A 21,303-nucleotide genomic window follows, 5' to 3' on the forward strand; every position below is an offset into this window, starting at 1 on the left:
CCAGCCTGCTGTGGGCACATTCTACATGCTACCCAAGATCCACAAACCGGGAAACCCTGGCAGACCAAGAGGCATATTTTCAAAGCACTTTGGGAGGCTAAGTTCCATAGGTTTCTATGGAACTTTGGGAGGCTAAGTGCTTTGAAAATGAGCTTGCAATCATATCAGGTATTGGCACACTCACGGAAGAAATATCTGGATTCATAGAGGGAATTCTGAAACCTCTCGTACACAAAACTAACAGCTTCATACAAGACACCACAGACTTTCTGAATAAATTGAAAAATATCAAGCAACTACCACCTAACACCCTTCTGGTCACGATGGATGTAGAATCACTATACAGCAACATTCCACATGTGGATGGCATAGCTGCATGTGGAAGACTCCTAAAAAAATCCACACTGGACCATCAATACTCACCAGAAACTATTACAAAATTAATCAAATTCATTTTAACTCACAACTACTTCCGCTTTAACAATGATATCTATCTACAAATAATGGGCACTGCGATGGGCACCAGGACAGCACCCCAATATGCCAACCTTTTTATGGCTGAGCTGGAAGAGACATTTCTGAATACACACCAGACCAAACCTCTAAAATACTACCGGTACATCGATGACATTTTTATGATTTGGACGGAGGGTGAAGAAACTCTGAAACAATTTTATTCTGCCTTCAATACATACCATCCTACAATCAGATTCAAAATTGACTACTCCCCAGAAAAAGTCAATTTTTTGGACACCACGGTCTCAATCAGTGATGCTGTATACAAACATCTATATACAAGAAACCCACAGACAGATGCAGCTACCTCCACAACTCCAGCTTCCATCCTTCACATACAAAAAGATCCATCATTTACAGCCAAGCCACAAGATACCACCGTATCTGCTCTGACCCAGGGGACAGAGACAGACACCTTAAAAGCCTGACTGCAGCCTTCAAACAGAAAGGCTACAACCCCAAAATAATCTCCAAGAATATTGCCTCCTCCCTCAAAACACCCAGGGAGAATCTGCTACAGTACAAGGAGAACAAATCCACAGACAGAATCCCCCTTGTAGTGACATACAATCCAGAGCTAGAAAAACTGAGGAAAATCATAAGAGATCTACAACCTATACTCCAGGAGGATGAATTACTGAAAGAGATCTTCCCATCCCCACCAGTACTGGCCTTCCAACAGCCACCCAACTTAAAACACAAGCTAATCAGAAGTAAACTTCCATCACAGACTGAAAAGGAACAGAAGGGCACACTTCCCTGTAATTTATCCAGTTGCAAACTATGCCAAAATATTTCACAGGACCCCAAAGTCATCCACAAAGGAAAGATATTCAACATAAAGGGATCTTTCACTTGCTCATCTTCCAATGTGGTATATATCATTCAGTGTAAAAAATGTAACGAAGGATGCTATATTGGAGAAACAGGCCAGATGCTTAAGACAAGATTCAATTTACATAGACATCACATGAACAATACTGGTGCCAGTAGGGTTCCCACGCCTGTTGGTCAACATTTTACAGGACCAGGACACTGTACCAGTGACTTCACAGTGAGAATCCTGAAAGGTAACTTTAAAACCACACAAGAACGTAAGACCTTTGAAGTCAGAATGATTGAATATTTTAACACCCAACAGAAAGGACTTAACAAGGATCTGGGGTTCCTAGCCCATTATAAACCATAAAGCTGTATTTCTATGTTGATCACCCCACCCCTCACCTATCCACACCCATCCTGTTAGAATATCAATGATATGCTTTGATGTCCCCATGCATACCTCCTACCCACCCCCATCCTCCCACCCTGTCAGACTGTCATAGTAATGCTTGAATGTTTTCACTTATATACACTGTCAGCTAGCACATTTGCTTATTTCCGATCTGAGGAAAAAGGGCAACCTTCGAAAGCTAATCAAGAAATGTATTAAGTTATGTCCAATAAAAAAGGTGGTATCTTATTTTCTTTTCCAGGTTTTATTTTGTTTGATTTCTATTGATAACCTTAAGAGTGGACTAACACGGCTACCACACTCCTCTGGTTAGAGTTGAAAATCGGGAGCACTAACTATGATTTATTCTTTAAATCTTTTCATAGCACTAAAAAGAGAATTATCAGCATATTTCATAAAGGAGTTTTTCAAGAATAATAAAGCAAGCATATTATCATCAGATTTAATTTACCTGTACATAAGAAGCATCTGTCTCATCAGCAAAGCCAAGAAACATGATCTGTGAAATATGCATGAGATTTATAAGCTTAAAGGGATCACATTTAAATAATGATATTCCAAAAACATCATAAGCATAATACAACAAATTAGAGTATCATACAAGATTAATTAAAATCATTTTCTATAGCAGAGGCTGCCATGTCATCCAGCAATCATGTCTCGGAATTTCTGTCCATTGAAGATGCAACACATTTATGTTTCCCTAGGCTGTGCCATCAAACTAAAATCAAGTTTGGTGATGGTACAGACTGTTTGGCAAACACACTGAACAGTCTGAATTCAAACAGTGGCTCCCATACCCATCCTAAGGGAACCCAACCAGCAAGTTTTCATGATATCCACAATAAATACACATGAGGGAAATTTGCAAGGGAATAAGCAGCATATGCAGATCTCTCTCAGGAATATTCATTGTAGGTATCCTGAAAACCCAGCTGACTTGGTTTCTCCACAGAACAAGTCTGGAAACCAGTGTTAAAAGAATCATGGTCACAATTTAATCCAGATCATCAAAAACCTCCCCCACAAGAGAACAAAACCAGTTTAATAATTATTAAATTAGGGTTACTTATCTTGAACAGAGCCAAATAAATTGACAAAAATGAAAAACAACAAACATCAAACTACAAAAGGCATAGATAGGATACTAACAAAGTTATACATCTGCAACATACATACACACACACATACACAAACCAGACACACCATAGGCATGGCTCACCATATGCCTCTATTCCATATACACAACTAACTTTTGATAAATTAATTTATCTTTCTCAAAGAAAAATCAAACTACTTCTGAAAAATAATTAGCTGAGTAGACGTCTTGTGCTGACATGCTAACAAAATCCACTTTTCTATCTCTTTAAGAGAATCCTAGACAAGTACATTCACTATTTCAGCAAATTCCCTTTGCCTTTTATAGATTAGTGTTTTCTATGATATGGTTAAATTTAGTCATTCCTGTTAATTTCCTTTTCTTTAGTCGAGCTGTACAATTCTTAACAAGGAAGCGTTATTCCTTCCTGTCAGCAGATTGAGGAAGAGAAACTGAACTTACAAAGCGACATCACTGGTATAACTTCCTGGCGCTCACTGGAAAGATCCGAAATGCCTCTGCCTAAACTGCAGAAGGTCCCATAAAAGTACATCCGTGCCCCCATCAATCACTGCTACTATTACATATCACATTTTATTAATTTGATTTTTTTTTAACCACCACTAGAGAGAAAAACAGAATTCCCCAGAGTCCCAACAACCGCAGTCTTCAAAAGGAGGGTCTAAGAATGGTCCAGCCCCACTAAAGGAAAGGAAATTAACAGGTATGACTAAGTTTCACCTTCCTTAGCATCCGGGCTATACCATGCTGAACAAGAGGGATGTATTCAAGCAAACTCACAGGGTAGGGGAAAATAAGCTCTCCTAAATCACAGCTCTGTCAAAGTACTCTGGCTAGCACATACAATCTGTAATGCTTCACAAAGCTGATAGACCAAAAGGACTCCAGCAGAGAGCAGCAACCCTGCATCACATTGCCCACATAGTGAGCTCCTTAGCCGAGGAGGCTCATATCAGTGGTAACTAGCACCCAAACCGGCAGGTCTAAGCAGAAGCCTGGGACTGTCCCACCTGTCCAGACTGTGACCCCCTCTGGTTGGGAGCAGACTCAGGCAATCAAAATCCTGATAGGCTGGTGCCCAGTGAGAAAATGGTGTCTGAAGGGGATGTATGTGGACCTACTACCAAGGCATCACTTCTAGAGTGGCTGCCATGGAACCGAATAATTGAAGATAATCCAAGTCCCGGTCCGGGGTGTTTCAAGGCCTCAAGACTGAGCTTCTGGGCCTGGAGCTTGAACATGCAGGACGCCTCAGAGTTCCATCTGGGGTTTCACTTCGCCAACCTTATGAAGTGGAAAATGCTTCAAGGGCCACACAAGAACCTCAAGGATAGGGTCCCCCCTCTCGCAGCTTGATTGAAGGGCCCTTAGAGAGTCCCAGGGCCTTCAACACTGAGACAAGGACGTGGAAACCTTTCTGCCAAAACAGCAGAATGACAGGTGAACACTCCTCCACCACCTCCTGAGGAAGGAGGGGCTCCATCTCAGAAAAGGAGCTCAGCGGCAAATGGGAGTCTAGAAGGCCCCCGATGTTCCCCAGAACAGACTCCAACATAACAGGAGCCACAGTCAGTTTCCCCTACGGTGCAAGGCCCCCCTTGAAATGGAGGTGAGGGGGGGCAGCCTCAGCACCAGAGTCTGCATCACCATCAGGACTGAGTACTGGGTCCTATCAGGGTTCAGGGCCCCATTAGGGCACCCCTCTTTCCCTTGATGATCAGGGTCAGGGTTGGTATGGAAGACACCAGACCTGCACCCCCAAGCCTCGGAAAGCTCCTGCTGCAGAAAGACTGCATCAAAATGGCTGCTGTTCTCGCCAATGGTATCAGGACCACGGGTCCCAATGCCACAATGTAAGGACTGTAAGCTGAGGTTTGGGTTTCCCATCCCCCTCTTCCAAGTCTGTTTTTAGGAACAGTCCATCAAAGGAGGGGCACAAAGAACTGGCAGCTGTCTCAGTTGCCAGCTCCCACAGATTTTACAGTGCTTGCCAGCTGGTATGCCCGGCCATGTGGCCGGCGTGCTCAGACTGACTTTGTGGAACTCTTGGCTATCTGCTGTCCCCCTGTAAGCTCTCATGAGCATGCAAAAATGAAGCTAAACCAGGCAAACCAATGCCAGAATTTTTTTTTTGTTTGCCTGGAGCCCAAAAGAAAAGCTTTCAAGGGTGTAAGGGCACAAAAAGGGGAGATGGGGAGCCGCACCCCCTGCAGTAGGGACAAGCAGTACCAAGCCCTACACTTCACCTAGGGGTCACCATCACAAATAGTGACCTGTAATCCTGCAGCACCCGAAGAAAAACCCAGCTGGAACTGCTGCTCCACCTTCTTCTCATATACTTCAGAAAACTGAGACACCCTCCCCCTACACAGGCACAGCAATCTTCTAGGAAAGCACTGTGAGGAGGGTGTTCATGCTACTTCCAGCACCTATCCACCTCCTCTGGCGTGAAAGAACATAACCTTTCCAAAACCTTGGACCTCCTAGGAACCCCATCCGCCAGCATGATGCGGAAAAGCGCCTACAGAGGGGAAAATGCTTCTGGGGCCCTGAGATTCTCTCCACAATAGGGTCCCTTTTGGATTTTTTTTATGCAGCATAAGCTTAAGCAAGCCTTAAAGGCATTTTGGGAAGCTTCACTGTGTAATGGAGAGTCAGCTCTGCAGACTGTTTCCACTATTGCATCCAAAGATTGGGCTTTAGTTTTGTTTTGTTTGTAATGCCAAGTGCTAATAAAACAACTGAATAAATCCAGAAATGCACTTCCTCCACCAAAGCTTGCATCCAGAAAAGTGCCCTGAAATTTGCCTCAGGTATGTGGGCTGAGTTGGCAGTCTGCTCATTAGGCCATTAAGTTTGACCAAGCTGTGTGGCACTCACCTGCACTGATGAGAACTTGGCCAGGGACCAGGAGCAGCAGCCTGAACAACCTACCATCTGTTGGGAGTTACAAAAATACTGGGGGCTTTCCACTGAGCACCAGCAGGTTGTACCAGTAATGTCACTCGAAAAGTTCAATTTCTCTACCTCCATCTGCTGGTAGGAAGGGATAAAGATGGTATAGCCTAAAGATTAAGGAATGTTCATTCCTTATTTTTCATACACAAACATACATCACACACTGTAGGAAACTATAAAGGTCAGGATGTTGGAATGCCAAACCTCAATCACATTTTCTTCATTGCCCTCCTTTAACCACTCTCCTGCTGACACATTACACAGCTCCTTTCTGCTCTGCAGCAGGGCCTTCACAGAATGCAGCACATCCTCACTGAAATTCTGGGAAAAAGAGATACAGATTTCTTGCAAATATATTTTAACAGAATATAATATATAATGTGACGTACTCAACAGCAACATGATCACAAGTTCTAAAAAGTTTGAAAAACAAACAAACAAACATAGCTGTTTGTCTGACTTAATTCTGTGCAAGCCATCCAAAGTAAAACAAGAGTAGACTAAACTTTTGTACTGTATTGAAGTTACCATTACAACGTGAAGAACTATAAACTGTTTTCCCAAATATCAGGACAGTGTTCTCTATTCATTTCCTTGTCAATTTGCTCTTTCAGTACAGACTCCCATCTGGGATGATAACAGAAATTTTGCTAATTAAATACAGACATAAGTAATTAATCCCTCCAAATCACTTTGGGAACAGTGTACTAAAATGTGCTATCAAAAGCACTATTGTGTGCTAAAAGCACTTTTGAAGCACATAATCTAGCAATAATTTTGACATAAAATCCATACTAATAAAATAATGAGATGTAAAACAATACAAAACAGCTCATTACCTGCTAAGCAGCAAAATAGTATCTACATGCAAACTGCTTCTCAAAACCATTAACAGGGAGGTGTAGTTACATTGTTATGATACTGTGCATGAACCTGCACACTTTAGCACAGGGGTGGGCAACCTTTATACAAAGAGGGTTGCATGAATGTCAGAACTATCCCTGGCGGGCCACAACATTATATAATGTCAGAACCAGAAGTAAGAGGAAAACAAGCACTATATAAAGCATTATATGTTCCTATATAATACCGACACATAAACTTCACCAGATACAAGTTTAATGGAACCGTTCAAATCTGTTTATTCTAACTTACACCCTAATTATTGAACATTATATTTTATCCTGTTATCATTATGTTATGTTCTATCTAGTTACCCACTTCTCATTATACATAATTTTCTTATGCACCATAACTGCAACAAGGCTGAAATTATTATTCCGTTAAAATGATTGCCATAATATTCTCATGCACCTTATTTGTTATCTATATTCACATCTCCTTATACCATTAATGTGATTGTTGTTGTATTATATGTAAGCCACATTGAGCCTGCAAATAGGTGGGAAAATATGGGATATAAATGCAGCAAATAAATAAATAAATATAACAAAAATATATGGGATTATAATACATGGCACTATACATTAACAACCTGACTTTGAAATACAGACTCAGACTTATTTCATCATTCACTGCTAAAGCCTGTTGTTTAATGAGCCTTGGCCTTGCATACAGACAACAGTATGCTGCCAAGGGTGCCAATGTACCAGAACAACAACGTTGTTATCAGCACCAATATCATGGCCTGACCCGCCAAGGACTCTTGGAATCTCCCTTGCAGTTGGAGAAGCACTGTGGCTGGCAAAATTGCACAGTTTATGAAAACCCAGCTCACTGTCAAGGTGATACCTTCAACATGGCACCACAAGGGAAACATGACTGGGAATAAAGTTATGTGTGTGTCACTGACAAGGCCAGAAGGCAAATCACTACCCCAGCTGCAGCTTGTGACTTCTGTATAAAAGGAGCTCTTATCTGAGGCAAAGGCTGTCCATCTGACTGACCATCTGAGGAACATTCTGCCATCTGCATCAGGTTGTATAGTTGTTATGTATAGACCTTTTTTTTTTAATACGCTGTGGGTATAGATTAGCTGACGGAATTAGAACTCCATCTAGAATAATGTGTGTTTACTCTGAGCTATTTCTATAAGACTTTCACTGTCTTTATTCTCGCCTTCTTTTCAAAATTTCCTGCTATTGTAAATAAATTAGCATTCATATTTATAATACCCTGGTGTACAGTTAGTTCTGTTATTATTTGGGTGTTGTGAGCTCGGATTTAGAAATAAGAGGGAACATTTGCTTCCAGAACATGGCAGAGTCCTGTTCTTTTTGTAATCTATACTAAGTATAGGTTTCCCCAATAACACCCCAAAAAAGTTGTCATCTGTGTACACCCCACAGCTGGAGGTTCCACCAAAATATAGATCAAGATATGATTAGATCTAGATCAGATATGATAAGGACTATTCACACCCCAGTATTACATTTCTAGGATTTGGAGATTTAAACCCACTTTATCACCTCTGTTCATGCAGTATTAGCACAAGCTAATAGAGGCTTGGATTGCTTCCCAGAGTATGTTACCTTTGCTTACAGAACACTAGGAGCACATTCTATAAACGTTTTGGAAGTTTTCCCAGAAAAGAAGACTATGAAGACAGAGGTTTGTTTTCTAAGGGCCCTGTTTACTAAGGCGCGCTAGCGTTTTTAGCGTGCGCTACAGCGCGGCTTAGTAAACATGGCCCTAAGATAGTGAACAGTCTGAGTGTCACGTTTTCAAAGCTGGAAACTGGGTTTGTGAGCCCTTGGGCCACTGCCGAGGAGCAGCAGGCAAAACCACCCCATGCTAGAGACAGGGCAGACCTCTGACAAACAGTTAGGCTTCACCTGCACCTGGCCACTTTTCACCAAGAGCTGAGCTCCATGCTTCAGGTGGCCGGCAGGACTTACTGGACATGGCAGGACTGGATAACAGCTAGGCAGCACAGGGACAGCAAGGCAGGGAAAGGATAGGCTAAAGGACAGGACTGAAAGCTGCGAGCAGCCACTGAAACAGGGAACAACCACAGCTAGACAGGAGACTGAACTGAAAGCTGCAAGCAGTCACTGAAGCAGGGAACAAACACAGATAAACCCAGAACTAGACAAAGACATACAAACAAGACACAAGACTGGGAAACAAGCAATACAGTAAACAAGTAATACCCTAAACTAAACACAGACTAACTAGAACAGGCAAGACTTCAGGCAAGAACTAGAGCAAGGAAACAAACTCAGACTGAAGTGCAAAAGCGCCAACATACCAGGGCCTTAGACGCAATGCAAAGGCAAGCAGAGAGATTTCAAAATGGCTAATAAGCCCAGCAGCAGCTGAGGCTTCAGCTGCAGCAATCACCAGGCAGCTACGGGTGCTGATCAGGGTCAAACAAGAAGAGTAAGTCTGGCAGCCTGGAAGATCCGGACTGGACTAGGCTGAAGTCTGGAACGGGCAGGAACAGCAAGACAGTCTATAGCAGTTCATAGCAGCCACCGGTTCTGGCCACCAGAGGGCGAGGTGAGCGCAGACGTAACACTGAGGAACTGTTTTTCAAGTTAGAGTTCTGGTCAAACTCCAAGACAGCCCTGTTTTATACGTCCATAATCATGGGTGTCTGTTTACTGCATGAGAACAGTAAACCATGCATTGCAAGTGTTAAAGCGATTCCCTAGAAGGGTAATCAATTATAGTGACTAAAATTAAAACTAATTAGTATCAGTGTGAACTAGAAATATTGAATGATAGCGGCAAGTGTTTCATTTCTGTAAGCAGAGTAAAAGCACATTGATTTCTTTCATTACTATAACACTGCATTTGGTTTCTTACTGTCCTGCTGTAGTTACTTTCACGGCATACATTTATTTGTGTAGAGTAGTCAGTCAGACATAGCTGCTTTCTTTATTGTGTTATAGGGTGTTTCCCTGGTAGTATTAATTAGGGATCTTGTTGTATCAGCCATGTTCATTTCCCCTCAGAAGCATGGTGTGTTTGACATCCAAACTAGCCAAATAAGCCTGAAGGGTGAAATGACCAATGTGCAAGGTCCTATAGGAATACAATCTTTCCTAACAGAAAGATAAGGAGAATCTGTGGAGAAACAAATGTGCTAGAGTGTACTCTGAGCTCCGTGTCGATGGAACTAAGTATGCTATGGCAGGAGGTCAAGAAAATAAAGAGTGAGAAGGATGCTGCCGTGTGTAAGTCCAGCTGATGAGGCAGCAGGATGCCTTAGCTATTTTCAAGGACATTTCAAAGATATGAGTGACCAATGCCTAGCTCTCCAAGGCCAAGTCACTAGAGTGCTGTTAGACCCTGGGACTGGGTGAAATGTGCTGAACAGATGGTGCATGACCTTAGAACACATTGTGGATATGGGGCACCTTGTCAATCAGCATGACAGTGAGCACTGTCAGGAAGGAGAGTGGGAAGCAACTGAAAGAGCAAGAGATCACCAATCATGCAAAACGTCCACCCCAGACTCTTCTTGAACCTAGTTTGGGGATCAAGAATGCCCTAAAAAATCACTGGTGATTACGGAATAAGGAGTTCGTGCACAACTGTTATGTTGGGTGAAACCTCCAACAGTCGTTCCTGCTGGGATCGGACTGTCTTGTGCGGTTGGGAGCATGTATTGTGGAGTAGACTGGAAGGCAGCCCTGGGAGCCTGTCGGAGACTCAGGAAGCCTTCGTGTCTAGTCAGCGTGCGAGGTCGACGTCACAATATCTGGAGGTGTGCAGGATTTCCCTCTAAATCTCCACATTCTCCCTGGTCATCATGCACTTACAAAGTGGCCTTCTTTAACCCATATACACAATTTCAGAAAAAAGTTTGCACGCCTACAGCGTGCTTAGTGAACAGGCCAAGTAGTTTTTCCTAAATAAAGGGGGATTTTTGTCACATATACGCAGCTAGTATTAGGTAGTAGAAAGGTAATTTACTTTCACATCACATTCTATATGTTTGTTGGCACCAACACTTGTTTCAGCAAGGTTGTTATCTGTGTATGCCCCACACAGAGAGGCAGAGAGCTCCATAATCCTTCTGTGATAAAGTAAAAATGTAACTAAAAACAATGGAAACAAACTGCTAGAGTGGCTATTCTGAAAATACTTGTGAAATTCAGTATTTAAAAATAGCCAAAACTCTGGTTAATGACATTTTCTGTATATACTTCCCATGATCTCAGGGGATGCATAAAATTCAATGGCGGGCCAAAGGTTATAGAATAGTGCCTAAGTGCACTTAGAAGTTTATTTTCAAAGCACCATTTTAACCCTGTTTTGGTGCTTAACTTCCGTTAATTGCCATTTGAGTGCCAAAATTTGACGCCTAAACTACTTTTAGCACACTATATAGAATTTACTCTGTACATGTGTGCAACACTTGTCATATAACCATAGATCCGAATCTAATACTTAGTTATTTACTGAAAAATCATTTTTCCTTTTATTTGTTCAATATACACTGGTACCTGAGAAGATTCCAACAGGATATAACATCATTACATAACACCTTCTAATCACCTACTGGTGGCAGCTCCTAAAAGAATCCAAAGAGTGCTACATTGCATCACAATTACTTTGTTCACCTCACATCTGCTTGGAATGAAATTTATTAAAAAAAAAAAAAAAACACACAGCTTTAAACAGACAGGAAACAGTTTCAGGGAAAAGGAGGATTAGCAAGGAATAACTTTCATTACTTCTTTCTTCACGGATATCCTGGGCTTCATATGACTGCTTTTCATCTTGCTATAGGTCTCCATGATGTTAATCAGTTTAATGTTTGACAGTTGCCTTCAACCCAAAATAGCTAAAAACAAACAAAATGACAAAACCATAAAATATAGTCACAAATTCAAACCACCAAAATTTATCTGTATTATTTTATAGATCATATTTGATAGAAAAACAAACGAAAACTATTTTATGAGCTTGAACAACCGTGATATGTCAATACATTTGATCTCAGAAACTGACTCAAACACAAATCAGCTTATAACAAGGCAAAATTTGGTGTGTACACTCTATTGTACCCTCTTCTCCTAAATTCATAAGACCAAAGAGAAAACAAACATCTTCAGCAAGTTGGTCATCTTGCATAAAAGCAAACTTGCATTACAAGCAATTGACCTGGCCCCAGCTGCTCTGCAGCAGAATATGTTTGCAATGCATGTAAATGAGCGCTTAAGGGGTTAAAATGTTCAAACTTCCAAATCAAGGATAACTGAACAGACCGCAAATATATGATTGGGTTTTTCTGCCTAATTTCTTTCATTAAATATATATAATCAATTTATGCAGGTGTATAATACATATACACTGTACATATTGATAAAGGTTGTAGAAGCAAGTAAAGACTTATTTCAGGTGTATCACTGGAATGCAGTAGGAAACTGGTAGGACTGACTACTTTTAAGTTTGACCCCCGTCCATCCCACCTGGTAAAAGGTGCAAGGGAGGCTTTTGTAGCCTATGCCAGATGTATATAACTGAAGGATTTTCATAGATTCTTTCCCAAGTGGCAGTAATTAGTATTTTATTTTTAAACAGGCTTACCCAGTTACAAAACATAAGTACAGACCAGTATCAATACATTTATAGAAAAAAAAGATTCATAGAAAAACATAGCATAAAGACTGCCATGGCAGCCATCTTTGATGATCTAAAAACAGTCTATAGTTTTAGCTCAACTGTAATACTACTATCAAGCTCATTTTCAAAGCACTTAGCCTCCCAAAGTTCCATAGAAACCTATGGAACTTAGCCTCCCAAAGTGCTTTGAAAATATGCCTCTATATCTTTCCAGTGTGTTTAATAATACTGAATCAGATAAAGCCCAGCATCTTTCCTCTGATTCTATTTTAAAAAGTTAAGAGACTTTCTCCAGGAGCTTGTTCAATCCTCTTTTAAATCCTACTATGTTGGTCACTTTGACTATATCCTCTGGCAACAGATTTCATAGCTTAATTATGTACTGGGTGAATAAAATTGTTCTACGATTTATATTCTATCTGCCTGTCATTAGTTTTATTAAGTGGCCTCGTATTTAGTAGTTTCACAGAAAAGACAACCACTTTCTATTTAAACATTCCACCCTGCTCATAATTTTATACATCTTCATAATGGAGAAATTAGGTCTTACCTGATAATTTTCTATTAGTCCTTCCCACTATTCCAGAACCTGTGAGAATAGTTGTATCCATCAACCATCAGATGGAAATAGAGAAGTGAAAACTGAGCTGAGACATCGCTTCTCTTGGAATCCAGTCCAGCTCATTATACATAGACAAGCAGTAAGGAGAAACTCAGACTAAACACAACAACCTTAAACAACTCGCTAACCTAACACTAACCAGACAAGCAAACGTGTCATCTCTATCATCTCTGGACAGCATGTACAGAACAAGAGATATGCAGGAAGCACAATGCAAAGTGACAAGTCATTATTTGAACTATTACTTCAAACTGACTAAACATCTCAGAAACTTCGGGCGGACCTCTGGAAAAGTGGGAAGGACCAATGGAAAGAAAATTATCAGGTTAAGACCTAATTTCTCCTTTCATTACACAGTTTCCCCACTATTACAGAACTTGTGGATGTTTAAAAGCAATCCCTAGAGTGGAAGGGATCCTGGCACCGCTGTCCTGAGGATCAAAACTCCAAACTGGCTTCTGAGCGCGCCACAACATTCACCCTGTAGTACATAACAAAGGTATGTAGCATCAACCACATCGCTGCCTTGCAAATATCCACCAGAGACAATAAGATGGTCTCTGCCCAGGATGCTGTTGTACACCTCATGGAATGAGCTTGCAAGGCCCAAGGAGCCTGCTTTCCCACAAGAAAATAAGCTGATGCAGTTATCTGATCGAAGGCCAGAGGGGAGAGTGTCCATTCCCCCGGCTCCAACTGGTGGCGACTGAGAAAGTCCGCTTGCACATTCTGTGACCCCGCTATATGAGCTGCTGTCAAGAAAAAGAGATGAGTCTCTGCCCAACGGCAGATCAGAGCCATCTCGCGTGCTAGGGGTGCACTCCTGGTGCCCCCCTGACGGTTAACGTGGGCGACTGCCGTCGCATTGTCCAAAAGAACCCGAACTGGGCATCCGCAGAGAAGAGACAGAAACTCCCAAAGGGCGTAACTCCAAGTGGTTGATGGACCATGATTCCTCCGTCAAAGTCCAAACGCCCTGGGCCATCTGTTGCAGGCAATGAGCCCCCACCCCCCCCCCCCCCCCAGCTAGACAGTGACTCATCCGTGGTCACTATCTTCTAGTCCGGGGTTGCCAGAGGAATGCCCGACACCAGATTCTTTTGAATAAACCACCAGTGCATGATTGTGTGAAGACGGGATGAACATGGCACCCGAACCTCGTAATCCTCCGACAGCGGACACCAACGGCTCAGAAGGTGCCACTGGAGGGGGCGCATGTGAGCTCTGGCCCACTTTACCATGTCCAAGATGGAGGCCATGGAGCCCAGAACTTGTACATAGTCCCAAGCCCACGGGTTCGGAGTTTGAAACAGCGCTCGAAACTGAGCCTGTAACCGCTGTGCTTGAGATGAAGAAAGAGAAACTATCCCTGTTCGGGTATCGAAGCACACCCCCAAGTAGTCCAGCGTTTGGGAAGGCATTAGGCTGCACTTCGGGAAGCTGATCATCCAACCAAGCAACTGAAGCAACCCGACCACTTTGTCGGTTGCCCGCCGACTCTCCTCGAAAGAAGACGCCTTGACTTGAATCCCTTCCTTCCTAAGATAGGCTGCCACTACTACCAAGACCTTGGAAAAGGTCCGAGGCGCTGTGGCCAGGCCAAAGGGCATCGCTTTCAATTGAAAATGACGACCGAACACTGCAAAGCGAAGAAAGCACCTGTGCAGAGACCAGATTGAATGTGTAAATAGGCCTCTGAAATCGAGAGAGGTCAAAAACTCCACTGGCTGTACCACTGCGATCACCGATCGGAGGGTTTCCATGCACTTGATATCTAAGATGGATCGCCAAGAACTGCCCTTTTTTGGCACCACAAAATAAATGGAGTATCAACTGCACCCTCTTTCTGCTGGGGGTATGGGCTGGATGGCACCCAGCCGTTGTAAGTTGAGGAGGTGTGTCGAACAGCCCGCATCTTGGCGGGACGTTTGCAAGGAGATTCCAGAAAAGAGTCTACTATCGGACGAGCCAATTCTAACATGTAGCTGTCTCTGATAACCTCCAAGACCCATTCGTCGGATGTTACCCTGGTCCACTCCACCAGGAATAGGGAAAGTCTGCCCCCAATAACCGGCTGGATATGGACCAGGGCCCCATCATTGGACGGACCTGGCTGCAAGCTGGTTTCTGTAACCGGAAAGGAAGGCCCGCCTGTCACATCGAAAGGGCTGAGGCCTCTGAGAAGACCTTGATCTCTGAAAAGAGGCCCCGCAACCTGGATGGTAACGCCGTGTATCCCTAAACTTAGGTCTAGGTCCCGCCGGTCGTACAAACTTGGACCTGTCTTCCGGGAGGCGCTGGCCCTTAGAGTCACCGAGGTCCTTCACAATCTATTCTAAGTCTGTCCCAAACAAAAGCTTTCCCCTAAAAGGAAGCCTTGCTAAACGCGACTTAGAGGCCACGTCTGCAGCCCAATGCTGCAACCACAGCCAGCAACGCGCGGTGACCGCTAGGGAAACCTCCTTCGCCGAAGCCCTCAAAACATCATAAAGAAGATCTGCAAGGAAGGCTAAACTGGACTCCAAAGCCGGCAAAACAGCCACGAGATCTTCTGAAGAGGAGGCTTTCTGTACCCATGATAAGCATGCTCACGCCGCATAGGAGCCACAAACTGAGGCCTGCAGGGAAAGGGCCGCTACGTCAAAGGACAGCTTCAAGCAAGTCTCCAACTTAGGATCCTGAGGGTCCTTGAGCGCCGTGCCACCTTCCACAGGTAGAGTGGTTTTCTTAGTGACCACTGTGATTAAAGAATCCACCGTAGGGACCTTCAGCAAGTCTAAGTCAGGAGCAGGTAGCACGTAAAGACGCGACATAGCTCTAAGCAACCTTAAGCCCACTGTCCGGCATATCCCACTGTGCCGAAATAAGGATCTTCATGGCCTCATGCACATGAAAGGAACGAGGTGGGCATTTGGTGCCAGACATAATAGAGGGCACCGGACCTGTTCCTCCTGACGATTCAGGGGAGAAATGGCCAAAACCTCAAAAGCCCTAACAATCAGGGAGGGAAGCTCTTCCTTGCAAAAAAGGCAGGCAGCCGTCGGATCATCCCCCTTCTCAGAGGGCAGGGTGACCTCCTCTGCCAAATCCAAAGATTCTGAGACAAAACCGGGCCATCTGTGTCAGATAGCTCCTCGGGATCCAAAATCTCCACCCGGGGATGTTTTGGCAGAAAAGACTGAGAGGCTGCAGCAACTGAAGTTTGCTGAGGAAGAGACGGGGCTGCCTGAAGAGAAGCGCCTGACTTCTTCAAAAGAAAGGCATTGTGCATTAATAAAACAAAGTCCAGGGAAAAAGGAATTGCAAGGGACTCCCCTGCTCCCTGTACATCACTTCCATCCATCGGTGCCTGTGCCACAGAAGCGCGCTGCACCTCTTGTCTATCAACCACCATGTGCAGAGCGGGTCGCACCTGAGAGGAAAAAATGGCGCCCACCAACGCGCGCTGCACTAACTGCCCCGAGGAAACTGCCAAAGCTATCCCCTGCGCTTCCGACTCACCGGACACCTGAGGGGGACACCTGTCGTGCTGAACACCCGCTGCGAGCTAATGGCGGCAGGAATCACACTCCCCCAATGCTGCTCTCCGGCCCCCACACCGGGAGCAGTGCTTAGCCACCTCAGAAGGCACTGACATGCTCCACAAACGCCTGCCCCAAAACTGACTCGGCAGAATGTGTAGTTCCTCTGTATGATAAAACAAAAACAAAGTCTCTTAGCTTTTTTTTTAAATCAGGAGAGAAAGGAAACACCCAATCAGGTCAACAGTCCCGGGCGATAGAGGAAAGGTAGGGGGTGACCGGGAGGGACCTGGCACCACCAGGTGGACACCACAAGCTGCAAACAGCCACTCAACCCCTGTCCATGCTAAACTAAGCCCAAAGGATACCAGTGGCCAGATCAAACCAGAGCTACACAGAGAGATGTCCCTCCACCTGCTAGAGAGAATACTGAGGTTCAGCTGGCTGCACAGGTCCATATATAGAAACATCGGAGGTTCTCTCTATCTCCACCTGCTGGTAGAGGGATACAACGCACAAGTCTCTGGATTGATCTGTGGGACGCCATGGAATATATCTTTTTTGAGATATGGCCACCAGAACTGAACGCAATGCTCAAGATGAAGTTGCACCATGGAGCGATACAGAGGCATAATAATATTCTTGGTCTTATTTTGCATCCCTTTCCTAATAATTCCTAGTGTCCTATTTTCTTTATTAGCCACCCTCTTACGCTGGGCAGAAAATTTCAGTGTATTGCCTACAATTACACTTAGATCTTTTTCTAGAGTGCCGACTCCTAAGGTGGACCCCTATTATCAGGTAGCTAAGATTTGGCTTATTCTTCACAATATGTATCACTTTGCATTTGTCCACATTAAATTTCATCTGCCATTTGGATGCCCAGTCTTCCAGTTTCCCAAGGTCTTCCTGCACTGCTTCACAATCCAAATGTGTTTTGACAACTTTGAATAGTTTTTTATCATCTACAAATTTAATCATCTCATTTGTTGTTCTATTTTCCAGATAATTTACAAATATGTCAAATAGCACCGGTTCAAGTACCGACCCCTGCGGCAAACCAGCATTCAACCTCCTTCATTGAGAAAAATGGCAATTTATCCCTACCCTCTGTTTTCTATCCAATAACTAATTCCTAATCCACAGAAGGACATTGCTTCCTATCCCACGACTTTCTAATTTTCTCAGGAGTCTCATGAGGAACTTTATCAAAAGCTTTCTGAAAATCTAGACTACATCAACTGGCTCACCTTTATCCAAATGTTTATTTATGCCTTCAAAGAAATGAAGCAAATTGGCGAGGCAGGACTTCCCTTACACCCGAGTAAAAAAAAAAAAAAAAAGGGCACAGAAATGGGATGGTCACAGATGGAATAGGGTCTTCCTAGCATTTTCATTTTTCACATGCTGTTATAGAATAAAAGAGATATGCATCACGTTTCAGTTGGTGAAATGGCCGTGCCTAAAGTTAGGTGTGAGTCCTGGGTGTAAGATTCTATAAACCAAGCCTAACTTTAAGCATGGCTTACAGAATAGCGCTTTTTTTAGGTGTCATATATAGAATCTAGCCCTTTATTTGTGGGTGCGCCCTCCATTGCCCCAGGTACAAAATAAGTACCTGTATATAATATGTAAACTGCTTTGATTGTAACCACAGAAAGGAGGTATATGAAGTCCCAGCCCTTTCCCTATAATAAAACAAAACTCCATCTGTACATACAGTACTACACTTTCTTTGTAGTAAACATAAGTGAAAGCAATATATTAGCAAGAATTATTCTAGCAGGAAGTCACATGTCAAATCTCACTTTGTAGGAATTAACACATGACATAAAAGCACAAACAGTAAGGAAAAAAAACCCTGTAAAGTAAGATTGACTATACCTTAAAATTAACAAGGGTTTGGTAGCTTCAATTTATTTAAGGGTCTATTTTATTAAAGTGGTACGATTTTGCAGTTACTAGAATTAATTACAAAACCACTAAGCTACCCGTTGAGGCATTCCCAGTCCTCTCTCATTCAGCTGGCACAGTGAATCATTTTCACATAGTAACTACATTGCAGATAATGCTGTTAGCTACACCTATTGAGATGGCCTTAAATATTTTGCATTATTGACTGTGTTACTTGATTAACTGTAAGGCACAGCTCCACCTATTTCCTACCCTTTTCTTTATCAACAGCAGCAGTGAGCATGTGCTAATTAGCAAACAAGAAAGGGTCCAAAAGTACACAGAGTAAAGCAGCACAAAAGGGCCTCCAGAACTGGAACAATGGTACAATCTTTAATAACGTGGACCCGACACGGGCCGTGTTTCGGCGCTCAACAGCGCCTGCCTCAGGGGTCAAATGTGAATATTCTTTCTAGGTCTTTAAGCAGATTGTACAGAGCACTCTAATCCTCCGTGCCAGGCTTCTGAAAAAAACGTTGAAGCCTGGGCTGATGCTCAGAACTCCAGTGCTATATGGAACAGTGCAGGAAAGTATCGCAAAACCAGTGCACAAAAATAACTTCTCAATGCTCAATATTAACAGTGTGCAACTTATATGCATACTTTGCAAGGGGGAGGAACACGTCTGGCACATGTGCTCAAGAGTTTTGAATTAAGCAAAGCTCTTGTGCACATGCCGATTCAAACCGTGAAGTGCAGGCACACATCAGCGCTGTTCTTCTGATCCTTAAATTTTTTTTCCACTTGAAAAGCTTATATTTAAACTCAGAAAACAGGAGCCAATGTGTGCTCAGAGGCTTGAACAGGCTTCTCTGCTCTTTCAAATAAAATAAAAACTAGCAGATTTTTAAAGAAAAATCGTTAAAAATTCTCTCTTCCAACCCCGCAACACGACTTCAGAGTTGGTGGTAAGTTTCCAGCATTTGGACAGGGTTTTTGGTGCTGTTTCCCTGAGCATTGGGAGGAAATAGCTAATGACTTAAGGCCCTGTTTACTAAGCAACGCTATAGGCACACTAGTATTTTTAGCGTGTGCCAACGCTAGAGACACCCATAGGAATATATGGGTCTCTCTAGCATTAGCGCGCACTAAAAATGCTAGCACACCTTAGTAAACAGGACCCTTAATTTGCATCCGTTTGCCTACATTTAAATGCAATTTGTGCTAATCTTTGTCATGCACCATGTTTCCTGCACTAACTACAGCCTTCTGAGCATTCTGCACACATTAACATTGGTGCCAATCACTTCTAGTTCTGGTGTTAGGTTTTGAGCATCGGCCCATTAATAACAAACAAGCTACGATCAGCAAACAGTAATAAGAGATCAGTTTTGCATATAATGTACAGAACTGGGCGAATGGATTATCAGGTTTTTTTTCCTGCAAGTTCTTAATTTAAAATCAGCAGGTGACACATGAAATAGAGGGGGTGTACCAATAAGTTATATCTGCACCAAAATCACTTCCATGTAAGATGACACCTAGCAGCCAGGAAGGTGTCAACGGACCAGCTTTTTGTTTTCCTGTTTGAAATCTAATGCAGAAAAAGGATGTTATCATCAGGGATACGTCAATCTGTTCTCTACAATAATTCGTATCACCGAGCAGCTCTTTAGTACTCGATTAGACAGTGCTGAATGCTGAACTTAATTTACTACAGTAAACATTATAGCTGAATATACTCCACACCTCTTGACTTTAAAAAAAAAAAAGCTAATTTTGTCCTTTTATTGTAAGTCACCTTTATGTGCTGTAGTTCGAAAAGCGGCAAGAATATTTTCTTTTTTTTATAATTTTATTTATTAAATTTTTACATTTATATCCACCAACATAAATGTATTGGAAATATCAGAAATTATGGCAAGAATATTTTCTAATAAATTAAACCATTAACCACACTAACTCTTAATGCTATCAAATTTTCTTTCACCGCATTGATCACATCAGAAACATAGCATTCAAAGAGTAGCTTAATCAGAAAGTACGTACTCATGAACATAAAGAATTAAGCAGCCTCCCAACATGATGTCTTTTCTATGTTCACCAGACTGCAAAAACACCAAATCACATCCATTAGACATGTAACACACGCATTCGCCTGCCCTCACACTCAGACGCCGAACACCCAGTCCTCACAGGCATTTGATAGGGGGACTGGCCTCCCCTTCCCATGATCTGCTCTCTCTCTCTCTCCCACTCTCCTCCTTGTTCGCGATCCAGTACCTCTCTTCCCCGCCCCGTGTCGTCAAGACCATACCTCAGGTCACCCACCAATAATCCCACAGCTTTCCTTCTCCGGTGCCCCATCCCTTGAGACAACTTCTCTCTCTCTCGTTTACTCTGAGACATCCCGCCTTGCCGGAAATAGGAAGTTGCGTCAAAGGAAAGCTGGCCATCAAACAATAGGGTTTACGGGAATCCCGCGGGGATGGAAATCTAACTCCAACCTCCTTGGGTTTGATTGATAACAGTCGGCCTGACGTCAAAGAGTTTAAGCCAATTAGGTAAATACCTGTTTCCTCGCCCCTGCGCAGCCGTCTTTCCACCTACAGTCAAAACAAAGCAAACAAATCTGTGAGCTGCTGCAGCCACGTTATCGTTCTTTATTGTTGGTACCATTTTTATTTGATCTCACTTATATTTTCAAACATGCCAGCTTGTGCAGCATAGGGTTGCACACAGAAGTATAATAACAGAATAATTCTTAATAGTCTGGAGGAGAGAGAGCTCTTTGCTGAAGCCCTGTGAAAACAGTTATATTTGATAACTGCTGGAACAGCTATGTATGTCCTGATCTCCCCAGGTACTTTTTAGGAGGTATGCAAATATTTAGTTAGTT

General features: G+C 43.0%; 1 protein-coding gene across 1 annotated transcript in view; it reads right to left on the minus strand.

Moving 5' to 3' along the window:
- Positions 1–20,803, minus strand: part of AKAP11 (A-kinase anchoring protein 11) — a 131,346-nt gene extending 110,543 nt beyond the window's left edge. The window contains 4 exon segments of the mRNA XM_030200544.1: positions 2,202–2,249; positions 6,033–6,149; positions 11,477–11,586; positions 20,722–20,803. Coding sequence (XP_030056404.1) covers positions 2,202–2,249; positions 6,033–6,149; positions 11,477–11,539 — 228 coding nt within the window. The 5' untranslated portion in view covers positions 11,540–11,586; positions 20,722–20,803.
- Positions 20,804–21,303: the final 500 nt, after the last annotated feature.

This window comes from Microcaecilia unicolor, chromosome 4, assembly GCF_901765095.1.
Source record: "Microcaecilia unicolor chromosome 4, aMicUni1.1, whole genome shotgun sequence".
Classification (NCBI taxonomy): domain Eukaryota; kingdom Metazoa; phylum Chordata; class Amphibia; order Gymnophiona; family Siphonopidae; genus Microcaecilia; species Microcaecilia unicolor.